We start from the raw sequence: 12475 nt of genomic DNA on the forward strand, positions 1-12475 counted from the left end.
TCTTATGGAAATAATATGAGTGATGATTGGTCTCCCAATTGCTCCACTGGAACCTGACAAATCTATTCCCTCATGTATGTCAGTGTCATTTTGGGGTCTTCCTTTCTTCTTGTTCCTTTTCTTCTCTAAAAATATTTCAGCTACTTTTGGAGTAATATAGAATTTATGGTCAGTTAGGTCTAAGTACCTACCCACCATTTTTATTCTGGGCATGAGTAGGGAGTTCTGCTAATGGGTGGGCCATTGCCTATAGTGAAAAGGGAACTAGGTGAGTCACGGAAGACATCTCTTTTTTAAGTATGCAGCTTAGGAATATGACTCTTAGATAGGAGTGCTTCTTAATGAGTTCCTGGAATCTGAGGAACTGCTGAATATCCATCAGCTTCAAAACCAGCATATAATCATCACCATCAGCGGCTGCAGCAGCAGCGGGAAAATCATCATCGTTATCATCTTCACCAAAACTTTGCAGTTCTAGTAATAATAGTTTTAGGACTGATAAAGTATATAAAGAACTCATACAACTCACTAGCAAAAACATCCAACCAACCAACCAAACAAAAATCCCCAGACAAGCCAACTGAAAAATGGGCAGAGGAACTGAATAGACATTTTCACAAAGAAGACATCCACATGGTCAACAGGTACATGAAAAGGTGCTCAACACCTCTAACCATCAGGGAAATGCAGATCAAAAGTATAATGAGTTATCATCTCACACCTGTTAGAATGGCTATCATTATAATAGCATTATGCTAAGTGAAATAAATCAGAGAAAGACAAATACTGCATGGTATCATTTATATGTGGAATCCATAAAAGCCAAACTCATAAAACAGAGAGTAGAGTGGTGGTTACCAGGGGCTGGGGGTGGGCAAATGGGGAGATGATGGTCAAAGGGTGCAAGCTGCTAGTTTTAGGATGAATAAGTTCTGGGGATCTAATGTACAGCATGATTATTATAATTAGTAATACTATATACATAGCTGGAAGTTGCTAAGAGAGTAGATCTTAAATGTTAACACTGCAATAAAGGAATGGTAATTATGTAATGTGATGGAGGTGTTAAATAAAGCTATGGTGGAGATCATTTTGCAATATGTGAGTATATCAAATCAACACGTTGGTGATTCAGATGTGTAAAAACATGGCAAAATGGTGCAAATTACCAAAAAAAATCTATGACTTTCATTTTTTTTCTCTTCTTTGAAATTTATTTTAAACCATCCCCTCTCAAAAGGAGTAATATTTGGATCTTTTTTGACTTGTAGTTCACATTCAAAGCCAAACCACACAGAATTTATTTTGATTCAATAAAATGTCCCACCAACTTCATGAAAAAAGCAGAAGACTAAAACATTATGAATATAAATATCCCTTCCATTTTATAGCTAGATTAAGTAGATATAGATTCTTCCACATAATCAGTTAATCTTAAATTATCTAGTTTAAATCTAGCAAAGAACAGGTGCAATTTATTATAAGTATAACACAAACTATACAATATGTTTATATCTGAGAAGAGATGTGTAACTGCTAAAAATCAAAACATATCTTAAATGTACAGTATGTAAAAAATACTTTCATGTGATCTCTTATAAATAGCACTATTACAGAGCAAAAAGTGATCCCTTAATTTTTCTTTTACACCAAGCTAAATTTGTATATATAAAGTTCTAGAAAGACCATAGAATCATTGTTCAAAGGTCTTCTCTTCCAAACTCAGATCTTAATCTTTACTGCCTAAAATATACCCAAATTACCTTACTTCTCCCCGTTGAAAACTTATTTCCCCTCAGTGTTTCCCATCTCAGTCTGTGGCATCACCATCTGCCTTTACCTAGCTTACTGTAGCAGAGGCATCTTCTATACTTTTCCCTCTCTCATCCACAAAGTCAGATTAATCAAAAAATTCAATTAGGTCCATACCCTCTGCCTTTCACATTGTTGCCACAGTAAGCTTCTCAAAGGGCAGAATTTAACATGCTGCCTCCTGGCTTCAAAGATCTCTATTTCCCTTAAGATGAACTAAACTCTTTTGCATGGCATGAACAGCAATTTTTAACCTGGTCCAACCTATCCAAACATTTCACTTTCCACAGCTCATTCCTGGCACCTGCACTGGAGATGTTTCCCAAAAAAAGCCCTGCTCTCGACATTTTGGGGTCTTTGAATTCATCTTATTCTCTGATTATGTTACCTCTTCCTTTTTCTCTCCTTCGTTAATTAGTCAAGATAAATATCTATTGAATACCTACTCTCTGTCAAACAATGGAATGTGCTAGGGGATTATATGCTGAACCAAGTGGACACAGTCCCTGCGCTCATGGAGTTTGCACTTCCCTGATTGCACACGACATCTTGCTCCAGACTCAAATTCCTTTACCTCACATTCCCTCTGGCAATATTCCTAGATTGAGCTAGTTGCTCCAGCTTCTGGGAGATCTGGCCTCTGTGTGCACCTTTGCTGTGGTATTTATGTCACGCTTTTTTTTTTTTTTTTTTTTTGCTGTATGCGGGCCTCTCACTGTTGTGGCCTCTCCCGTTGTGGAGCACAGGCTCCGGACGCGCAGGCTCAGCGGCCATGGCTTATGGGCCCAGCCGCTCCGCGGCATGTGGGATCTTCCCAGACCGGGGCACGAACCTGTGTCCCCTGCATCGGCAGGCGGACTCTCAACCACTGCGCCACCAGGGAAGCCCTATGTCATGCATTTTTTTTAAGTCCATCTTCCCCATTAGACTCTGAGCTGCTTACGGTAAGGAGTAGGTCTTTTCATCAACAGACCTTCCTACAATGCCTAGGACAGTGTTGGATGTCAAATCATTGGAAGCCAAATTTAGGCATCACGCCAGAAAACTGGGTTTGTAAAGATGACCACAAGAAAGTTACCGAGTGCAAGTATATCCAGCAGTTTTTAAAGCCTATTTATAATGCATTCTTCTGTAATACAGTGGGCATACTGTTGATTTTCTATGTTTTAAAAGAATTACTTCTCTCCCTAAAGATGATAATGTTTTCATAAATATGTATTCAATTCTCATCTTAAAAACCCTTGATACACCCTGTAGCTAGTGGTTTAAAACTTATCTTTGTATTAGTTTTCTCTTTACATAAAATTCGCTCTTTCCTTGAAGATTTCTGTAAATAACAAGAAAGTTTTCTTTTTCCTATTGAGTTGCATGCTAATGCATTATAGCCTGAGGAAGGAACATATGCCCCAATCTCATATTTCTAATGCCATGGTTACCGTTGGACTATTTCTATGCAGGATTATTTTTCAATGGTCTCAAGATATATTGCTCCCAATACAACCTAGTATAGTATTTTTACACCGATTTATTCTGGGGAAATGAATTCTATGCGGTAGTTTACAAAAGTCTCTTTCCTTCCTTAAATAGGCAGAATAGCTACAACAACTCCTCCATCTGTGTTTGACAGTAGCAGCTCATGAATTCTGCATTGAATTTAGTGGTAAGGAAGACACTAAAGATAACTGGATTGTAATTACATGAATAGGAGTTGCTCTAAGTTCATACCCTGGAAGAAATAGGATGAGCCTAACAAAAAGGCAGCAAGATTTTAATAAGAAAATGAAACAATATTCTGAGACTAGCATTATATTTCTTTAAACTACATATGCTAACTGCCATCACCATGAACCTGGTAAAAGGAGAAAATGAGGCTGATTTTCAGAGCCTAAAATGTTTCCTATCAGGATGTTGATTTCAGTCCATCCATGAAGGCTTATCAAACCATTACAATATGCTTTGATGTAAGCAAGTAAAGTAATTTATAGACAAGGAAGCAAGTAACAGGTTTTAAAATGCATACGTATCTAACTGCAGATCTAATATAATTTTATGTATAATTATTCAGAGAGAATCAAATTTAATGTACCTTTTCCAGCTCCATCTTGCTTGAAATTTTCCCTGCATCATTACTGTATCTGAAAAACAAATTGACTCAGTTTATAATTTTATTAAAATGTAATTCAGAAAATCCTAATCAAAATAATATTCTTTACCCTGGAACTGGTTTTGTTTTCTCTTTTCTCTCACTTGTTTCATGTCCATTAACATTTTCTGCAAAACATTAAATAGAAAAAAATAATAATTTAAATGAAGGGTTATCAGTGTGTGTATGTGTGTGTGTGAAGATGGAAGCATTATTAGAAACTGAAAATAAACAAAATCACCTTGTACTGACATAACAGTCATCATAACAAAGTATTTTACGAACACCAATATCCTCCCAACACTTTTTTTCACTGCATCAGAGCAGTTTATCAGACCAGAAATAACCAAGGTAAAATGTGATGCTGTTTCCAAATAGAATATAAGAATTAAACGTTCCCAGTATTATGCAGGAAAGTCATTTCAGTATAAAAGAGTAACCTGGAGGTCTACTGATAAAGGCATGAAAGACAGAGAAAGTTCTAACAGACTGGCTGGAGGATAGAAAAGTCATACTTATTCTTTCCCTTTTGCTAGAGAATGTAAATTCAACCATTAATTGAAAGTAAAATATTTGGGTAAATGTAATTCCCTTGTATAAATACTGGAAAATAGAGAAAGAGGAAGGTTAGATTCCCATCATGCATGTATGGACAATTAGTTCAAAATATAACCCAGAATTCTTGAGCTTTTTCTATTGCCCAAATGACTAGACCCCACTGTGGCCAAATCAACATGTGATACCATCTGTTTCCAGTCCATAGTTGGTTGATCCACTGATATAAGTCATCTGAGTAGCCTCAACCTCTGCTTCAGCACTGATGATCTGCTGGGCCACAGCCTCCATGATGGGCATCACCATGGCAGTAGTAGAGGTGTTGCTAAGCCACATAGATAAGAAGGCGGTACTGCTCATGAACCCCAAGGTCAGCCTGAAATGAGAAGGCCTTTATTATGAACTGTGCTCTCTAGCTTCACCAGCTCTGTATCACTTAACTGTAAAGGATGTTGTTTATGAGTTGTGAATTAATTTTTTCAAAACAGGTTAAGGTTAAGATTCCTCCCAGATGAGGAACTCTGAGGACAGCTATAGCCAGGTAGAAATCAAAATGGCACATGTAACGGCAGATTTCTTACGAGGTTTGTCTCCCTGAAAACCGTAAGAATCTTCTCTCTGAAACCAGAAAAATGATAAAACTTATAATCAAACTGCAAGTTGGTAGATGGTGTAACAGCTTATAATATTACACCAATATTTGAATGCCCTTTACAGATGACACATCTTCAAATACTAAGATAAGGTGCAGTCAGCATTTGCATTTAAGATCCCTTATTCTTTCTTTTATGTTTGGGTCGTATCTCTGATTATTAGTATATGTGCCAAGGAGGCACAAGGGCAAGGAGGGAGGTTAATATTTATAAATCTGCTTTTTACTTGTTAACTACTCTGGTTCAATATATGGTGGGTGGAGGAAATGGGTAAACTCACTAGCTAAAATGAGGTTTCAGAATTTTCTGTAGATTCAATTATTCATGCTCTCCTGAATCTGACATCCCTGCCTGTTGTCAAGACTGGATGTATTACATTGTCTCCTCTTACAAATAGAGTAATTCTTCTCCCTTAAAAAATAACATACCTAAGATTATAGGATTTTAAACCATGTCTATAAGCTTTCAAAATCACAATTGGGAAAAAAACATGATCTCTTGAGTAGGAGGTCCAAGAAAATCACTCAGAAGCACATCTTTCCATATAGAGCCATTTATGAAATTCTCTGAGTCTCTTTTGAAATAGATCTATAAGAAAATTCCACACTATAAATTCCAACTACAGATAAGGTGGATATTTTCTAAGTGTAAAAGAAAACTTTTAAGAAAACTGTTTAAACAAGAAGCGATTCTTAATAATAAAAAAAAAAAGAAACAATTTTAACTTCAGGCACTGGCAAAACAAGAAATCTTTCAGTACACAAAGGGTAGGAACTGATAAAACTTCTGCGTGGTAAAAATGCCTTAAATTGAAAAACCGCTTAGTGGTATAATGGACAGGACCCTTGCCTCACTGTGCAGTGCATGACCTCACCCCCTGGAGCCAGTGAGCAGGTGGCCAAGGAAAAGAGACACATTTCTATAGCACTTTAAGAGGCATGGAACACCATTTCATTGTAAGAGTGAAATACCCTTAATACATACATGTCGTAAAATTTTTAAGTAACATATTTTTAAAAATGTGTCTGATCTGAGTTATTGAATTTTTTTTTCTATTTAACAAAACAGTTTGCTCCATAAATGATAAATACAGATGTGGTTATACCCTGGAACGAATTATGCAACATAATTCAATACAATTTTCCTATGTTTTAAAGAAAGATGAGAAGGGAAGAACCACCTAAGGCTTTAAAGCATAATGCCATTAGGTAAATGATTATGACACTGGAATTTTTTTTTTTTTTTAGCTCCCATCTATGTTCTTAACAAGAGCTAGAATTAAAACCAAAACAGCCAATTAATTTAATGGAAAAAAGCATTTATTTTAGTGGGGAAAATCAGTCTAATGAGTGATTTCACATTCTATAAATGAACCTTCTTAATTGCTTCACTTTGGAACAGTTCATTTAAAAAGAGAAATGTTCACCTTAGAATTTTTCTGCACATATTTGTATTTTGTCAGCAATGTCTTTGGTTCTTAACATCCTCCCTGATGATCAAGGATACTCTTGAAAGAGTCTTGAATGTGTAATCAGCCAAATAAACAAGATGGCACTGAAATCTACTCTGATGTCTGTCAGTCTTGTCTGTTGAGGTTCAAGGCTTCTCTCAGCTTTGACTCCTACAGTGTATAAAAGGTGAACGAGTTGTGTCCACTTATTCCAACCTCCCTGTAATTAGACCTGCAGTGGGAAAGTTTTCTTTCTTTTCCTCCTCCAACTCAAGTACCTTTTTTTTTTTTTTTTTTTTGCGTTATGCAGGCCTCTCACTGTTGTGGCCTCTCCCGTTGCGGAGCACAGGCTCCGGACCCGCAGGCTCAGCAGCCATGGCTCACGGGCCCAGCCGCTCCGCGGCATGTGGGACCCTCCCGGACCGGGGCACGAACCTGTGTCCCCTGCATCGGCAGGCGGACTCTCAACCACTGCGCCACCAGGGAAGCCCCTCAAGTACCTTTTATATCACTTTCATATTTGCAGAGAAAAAAAAAGTCATGACTTACACTGCCATACAAATGATTGTCTGGATATGCATTACTTATCTGTTTATTTGCTCTGCACAAAAATGGTCTGTTTGGAATGTAAACCTGGAACGGTAAACACAGTACTTACCATGCTGGGTTCACACCCACCATCATCACCATTCTCAGAGCAATCCTTTTGTGCAGATTCCATTTTTCTATTGATGTTGCTAAACAGATGACTCCAATTAGCAGTAGGTGAAAATCTTTGAAATAAGCAGATGCCACCTGAAATTACAGTTAAACCCATTATTTACGTTGGTGGGGGGAAAACATTGCACCAGAAAGACATTGTTTCACTGCACTTAACTTTGACCTTCAACTACATGATCTTTCTATTTTGTTGAAAAAAATGTAGATGTGTTTGAATACAAATTTAAATAAGTTCCACATCCTTACCCAGAAACAGTAGTGCTATGAAAAAAAGTATATAGAAAAGAAAAAAGGGTACCCATATACTAAGTTTTTAAAGAGCTGAGCAACATCAGGCAGGTGCCTTCTATGCCTTAATTTCTCCATCTGTAAACTGGGGTTAATTAGTTTGTACTCCTATGGCAGAACGGCCATGACTATGATCTGGGAAAATCTCAAGTCAAGTTTTGGCGTGCCAATATCTTTATCACCACCATTATACCAAAACTGCAGTCACTCTTGTATCTTGAGTGGAGACTAGTAGAGTATACAGATACTTGGGCAACCACTTGCAGCAGGACTTACCAAAGAATGCTCTGAAAGGTACATAATATTTTTCTTTAAAAAAAAAAGTTTCTGGGCTTCCCTGGTGGCACAGTGGTTGGGAGTCCACCTGCCGATGCAGGGGACACGGGTTCGTGCCCCGGTCTGGGAAGATCCCACATGCCGTGGAGCGGCTGGGCCCGAGAGCCATGGCCGCTGAGCCTGCGCGTCCGGAGCCTGTGCTCCGCAATGGGAGAGGCCACAACAGTGAGAGGCCCGCGTACCACAAAAAAAAAAAAGTTTCTGTGGTCAAATAAGTTTAAAAAACAGAGTTTTCTATGAGTCTAGAATTTTCTTTCTTGTAGGCCTTCTCAAAACCTTTAAACACTAGTGTATACTATCACTCTCAAAGTGTGGGATACCCTATACTACATATTTTTCAAACTTATCTAATCATAGAAACCTTATTTAAAAATACCTCATGGTACTGATATTCAAGAGACCTGACTTTATGAAATGCTTGGCTTAAATTGAATCACAAGGCTGTGGTAAAATCTTCTCCCGCGGAAAGGGGAAGAAAACTGTATCATGGGTATTACGGGTTAGTTAAAAAACAGAAGTCTCCACCCACGTTACAGGACAGATGAGCCTCGTGAAAGCAGTACTGGGCCCAGGCAGAAGATAGAAATCCAAAGGTGATAAATTGCATGGCCTGGCATCTTGAACATGACATCTTGCCTGAGAATGTTTCAGCTGTGGTTTAGGCAGTTGTGTGCTGGGTGGCTGAAAGCTGCATGGAGATAGATATTCTGGTTTCAATGCATTTCATGCTTTTAATGGGAAACTGAATCCATTTTCTTCAGATGGGTACCCTTAGATTGTATAAAGGTAAGAAACACCTCTCAGCATGAATAAACTCTCAGCAAGAACAAAATGGAAATCCATGTGAAAGTTAATTTGGCCTTATCTTCTGAAATGGCAGGTTTCTGGAAAAGAAAACAGGGAAGCTTTTTCTTCATTAGAAACAAAAATTGCTTTTCCAACACTGTGAGACCGAATTCTGTTGACTAGAAAAAGCTGATGCAGGACGTGAAAGAATTGGCCCTTTTCTTGGGAGGTAGGCACTGGGCATGGATGTCAGCCTGGGAAGATTGGACACACATTTCTCCTACTGACACACATGACTCAGGAAGCCACAGTCTGTGTTTTGTTTTTGTCCACCTGAAGGTGGACACACATGCAGAATTCTAGAGGCAAGAAACAGCTGGAAGTTTGGAGGACTTATGTGGAAGCCTTATCAACAGGATTATTGATCCTTTTAAATACAGCTTTCTCATTGGAAGTAGCAGCATGAAGTAGGGAATCTAATTATGTCAAACATTCGCAGGAGAACTTACCTTCTTGGAAGGCATGATCCCAAACATAGGGAGCATTAAGGCAGGCAGCAAAGCTGTTACCGACAGAGGCAAAGGTTCTGTCAGCCAAAACGTGGCAACGACAAACAGGATGTAGGCACATTCTGCTTCCTGGACAGAACAAAGGCAAAATGCCAGGTGAAATAATGAGGCTGGGAAATTATCATTCAAATCACAATCACATTTGCTGGATAGAGTCGAGTCACAGAGAAAGTTATGAAGAAACTCTGAAGTCCCTGCCCCTTTGAGTTGGGCAGCAAAATGGTTATTTCTGAGGGGTTCCAAGAGTCAAAATTTAATACACATGAAAAACCAATGACATAAAAACATCCTTATTTGTTATGTTTCCTTCACATTTTCTTCAAAACAGACAACAGCATGCAGTCAGTTTTCTGTGTTCATGTCAGCGTATATAGTTGTTTGCCCTCACCTTCATTTGGCCTGTGAAATGTACTCCCTGCCTTTTCACTGCATTTCTTGGTTGGGTGGGAACCATGCACACTGACCTTCCTCTCCCTCTACTAAAAAGGGAAATCAACCTAGAAGAAAAGTATTGGTGTACTTTTTTACAGGGAAAGAAGGACAATGCCCTGTTACATGCATGGATAAGACTGAATTTGCTCCTAAGTGACACAGACCTGGAGGTGAAGAGCCTCTGCTTTGCTTTTTAGAAAGACAGCTGAGCTCCTGGGAAGACACAGGGGGACTCAACAGGATGGAGACTCTTAATAGAATGTTTTGCTTTGCTAGGTATAAAACTGTGGGTTTCTATTTTAGGGCATTGTTAAGGAATGGTTGGAATTTGTCATTGTGTTTGGCTTATATAAATAATTTTGATATGAAATCACCCAGGATGTACTAAGTGATCAGTAAAGGTTAGCATCTCTTATAGGCTTTGTTTTGCTCTCACACTGCTTAATCTCTGCAAATTCTGGGCTGCATTTGAAAAATTAACAAATTTACAAAAACTGCTGTCTGAGTTTAACGAGGTCTTTTATTTAAGGCTTTCCCAGGACAATAACATTTCTAGCTCTGCTGCCCTCTGATTCACCTACCTCAGGGTGAGTCCTCTGGGCCTGGTATTTACTCATCCAGAAATCCTGTACTTTCAGTGGGTTTCTAAGAAATTCTTAATAAGCCATGATTGTGTCATGTCTTTGTTGTGCTTTTTCAAGGAGAAAGACTAAAGGTGTTTTGATGTTGACAATATTACACAAAGTCTGCCTCTATAATCTTGACAGACAATAAAAAACAGTGAAACAAAGCTGAGCAAGGTGTTTTGATGTTGACAATATTACACAAAGTCTGCCTCTATAATCTTGACAAACAATAAAAAACAGTGAAACAAAGCTGAGCTTTGACTAAATCTTCCTGACTTGCTCTGGAGAGAATCTCTGAATATGAGCTTAATTTAAAATGCCAGTGTAGGGCTTCCCTGGTGGCGCAGTGGTTAAGAATCCGCCTGCTAATGCAGGGGACATGGGTTCGAGCCCTGGTCCGGGAAGATCCCACATGCCACAGAGCAACTAAGCCTATGTGCCACAACTACTGAGCCCGCGTGCTACAACTACTGAAGCCCATGCACCTAGAGCCTGTGCTCCGCAACAAAGAGTAGCCCCCACTCCCGGCAACTAGAGAGAGCCCGTGTGCAGCATCAAAGACCCAAGGCAGCCAAAAATATTAATTAATTAATTAAAAAATAATGTAGAGAATGACCAGGCCTGCTTTTTCGCTTAGTTAGAACACATGGATAACCCCAAAGCTCTTCATTATGACCCTATGTTTTCTATCATACTTACAAGAACCTAGATTTCAAAGACAAAATGGACCTTTTTATTATCTTGCTTTTTAATCACAACCAACCAGTCTCTTGGTCCTATCCATCCCCCTGTCATTTTACCTCTAAAACCTGACCTTCTGCTTCCATTCTACTTCCTCCACTGCAGGCAAGGCTGTTCCAGAATGAGGTCATCTTTCAAAAATCTGCTTCGTTTTCGTCATTCCCTTTCATAAGCCTGGATTAAGGGACTAGCTACCCTGACAAGTGTCTGGAGCACCAATCTATAAGGGACTGCAAAAACATCAGAAGAATAAATAGAATATGGTACCAGTGAATTCTGTTCACCACACATAACCCCTGCCATAGTGTTGAAATTTCATTTCCACATGGGTCTACTTCAGCTAGACACTCATAGTCTGCTCAGATGGGGCAACTTTGGGGACAAAATAAAAAGCAAAATTTCAAGTATTATTTGCTTGTGTAGATGACTTTCATGTTTTAACTGGCCCAGCCCTGATTTAAAATGATCAAGTCAGTGATTTTTCAGTTGTTTATTGAAAAGAATCCAAAATCCTCATCTTGCATTCAAGGCCACCTTCACTCTAACTATAAGACTCACTCCAGGGCTTCCCTGGTGGCGCAGTGGTTAGGAATCCACCTACCAATGCAGGGGACACGGGTTCGAGCCCTGGTCCGGGAAGATCCCACATGCCGCAGAGCAACTAAGCCCGTGCGCCACAGCTACTGAGCCTGCGCTCTAGAGCCCGTGCTCCTCAACAAGAGAAGCCACTGCAATGAGAAGCCTGCGCGCCGCAACTAGAGAAAGCCCGCGCGCAGCAACGAAGACCCAATGCAGCCAAAACAAAAAAAAACTCACCCCAGTACTTCCTGAAATATTTCTAAAGAGTCTTATCTATATTCCTTCTTCATATTTGGGTTCTGATCCCTGCTTCTCATCACGCACCCTTCTAAACTCTAATCCATGACATTCAATCAGGCAGTCATACTAGTGAGCCCCCAGATACTCTTTTTTTTTTTTTTGCGGTACGCGGGCCTCTCACTGTTGTGGCCTCTCCCATTGTGGAGCACAGGCTCCGGACGCACAGGCTCAGCGGCCATAGCTCATGGGCCTAGCCGCTCCACAGCATGTGGGATCTTCCTGGACCAGGGCACGAATCCCTGTCCCCTGCATCGGCAGGCAGACTCTCAACCACTGTGCCACTAGGGAAGCCCCCAGATACTCTTATATGACGGCTTCTACCTGTGTGTGACCATACCTTGGCCTCTTGGACCCTCTGACCTAGTTTAACTATGTAGACAAAGCAGTTGCGAACTGATGGCCAAATCTAGCAAAAAATACAGTTTACTTGACTTACAATGGTATGTGTGTGTGTGTGTGTGTGTGTGTGTGTGCATTTGAGTCAA

General features: G+C 39.6%; 2 protein-coding genes across 3 annotated transcripts in view; both read right to left on the reverse strand.

Annotated features, from left to right (window-relative positions):
- The window catches only part of SLC13A1 (solute carrier family 13 member 1), a 106230-nt gene that overhangs the window by 77265 nt on the left and 16490 nt on the right, over positions 1-12475 (reverse strand). For both annotated transcript variants that reach the window (XM_029233996.1, XM_029233997.1), the window contains exons 2-6: positions 9253-9381; positions 7272-7408; positions 4699-4886; positions 4026-4083; positions 3899-3947 (exon numbers count right to left, since the gene is read on the reverse strand). In XM_029233996.1, coding sequence (XP_029089829.1) covers positions 3899-3947; positions 4026-4083; positions 4699-4886; positions 7272-7408; positions 9253-9381 — 561 coding nt within the window. The remainder of the gene's footprint in view (positions 1-3898; positions 3948-4025; positions 4084-4698; positions 4887-7271; positions 7409-9252; positions 9382-12475) is intronic.
- Positions 9348-12475, reverse strand: part of IQUB (IQ motif and ubiquitin domain containing) — a 259797-nt gene continuing 256669 nt past the window's right edge. The window contains exon 14 of the transcript XR_003795298.1: positions 9348-9381. The gene's annotated coding sequence lies outside the window, so the exon portion shown is untranslated. The remainder of the gene's footprint in view (positions 9382-12475) is intronic.

The sequence above is a fragment of the Monodon monoceros genome, unplaced genomic scaffold (genome assembly GCF_005190385.1).
Source record: "Monodon monoceros isolate NGI ecotype Baffin Bay Population unplaced genomic scaffold, NGI_Narwhal_1 Super_Scaffold_2, whole genome shotgun sequence".
Classification (NCBI taxonomy): Eukaryota; Metazoa; Chordata; class Mammalia; order Artiodactyla; family Monodontidae; genus Monodon; species Monodon monoceros.